At 52.6% G+C, this 1118-nt stretch overlaps 1 protein-coding gene across 1 annotated transcript; it reads right to left on the bottom strand.

Moving 5' to 3' along the window:
- Nucleotides 1–39: 39 nt before the first annotated feature.
- On the bottom strand, nt 40–685 carry EMH_0091610 (uncharacterized protein; the record flags this gene model as incomplete). Its single annotated transcript, XM_013501749.1, has 3 exons — nt 40–144; nt 408–511; nt 652–685. The coding sequence occupies 3 exons, from the start codon at nt 683–685 to the stop codon at nt 40–42; spliced, it is 243 nt and encodes an 80-aa protein (XP_013357203.1).
- Nucleotides 686–1118: the final 433 nt, after the last annotated feature.

The following is a 1118-nucleotide window of genomic DNA, read 5'->3' on the forward strand; positions in this document are numbered from 1 at the left end:
GCCTTGCGTCCTCCTCCCTTTTGCCTCTGCCTGCTGTTTTTATGTGTCCTGAACACTGTGTTGGTACGTGCCAGACTCCGGCAAAAGCAGTGTAGCGTTCACAACCATGACTTCATCCGAATACCGAACAGCGTGACTGTTCCCCTGAAGTCACCGATGCCAGCCTGGCCTACCGCACCATATTCGTTTTTAATCCGTAGCTATTCAATGCGTCAGGAGCTTCTTGGAATTCGCTGCAAGCCCGATGCATTCCGGAGCAACGTCTGTTCGCTACGCCTTGGGGCAACACCTATCATTGGCTACCGCTATCCTCCGCCGCACACCCAGTGCCCTACATGAACGGCCGGATCGTCAATGCTACCAAACCTTTGACACAAACCATCGCCGAGTCGCTGCTGCCTCCTTACAACTATTGCCCTGCAGACATACTGCACGACCAGTTCACTGAGGTCGGCTGTCAAGTCAGAATCTGTCTGGCAAACGCATATCGCAACACCGAAAGATCCTGCCTCTGCATACACCACAGCAGAATCCGCTCAGAGAAAAACGACCTCCGCCTTTTCTCACACTGCAACTCCATGAATATGAACGCATGCGTACACACATTAATTCCTGCCACCAAGCAGTTTGAAACCTGGCAGTATCCATAACCGTGCAGAGCAGATGGGTTCACCTCTGAGTGCATACTTTCTGAACGAACCAGAAAGCAACGGTGACGCTAGAGAGGGCTTCACCACACTGCGACAGGCGACACGCACACGCGAGCTGCAAAAACCCGCCATCCCTGATGATGAAAGTCTTCTACCTCTCCACAAAATACTGCCCATGCGCCTCTCGACAGACGAAGCTGATGCCAACAGGGCACGGGAATGAAACGCATGTTTAATGGTAACTTATAAACAGTGCACCTTGCGGGATGGACCGTTCATGTCGAATGCCATCACGTTGGACGACCGGTGAAAATCGAAGTGTGAGGGACGTGTTTGAACCATCACGAACGCGCAGACCAGGGGGCTGCTTCCTAGCCAAGCGTGCCTGGCGCGTTGCAGTTTTATGACCAGTTTGCCAGTTTGCTTTGAAGGACCGAACCGGGAGAAATGAAAACCAGCGAAACCATC

Source organism: Eimeria mitis, genomic scaffold, assembly GCF_000499745.2.
Source record: "Eimeria mitis Houghton genomic scaffold, Emh_scaff7470, whole genome shotgun sequence".
Classification (NCBI taxonomy): Eukaryota; Apicomplexa; class Conoidasida; order Eucoccidiorida; family Eimeriidae; genus Eimeria; species Eimeria mitis.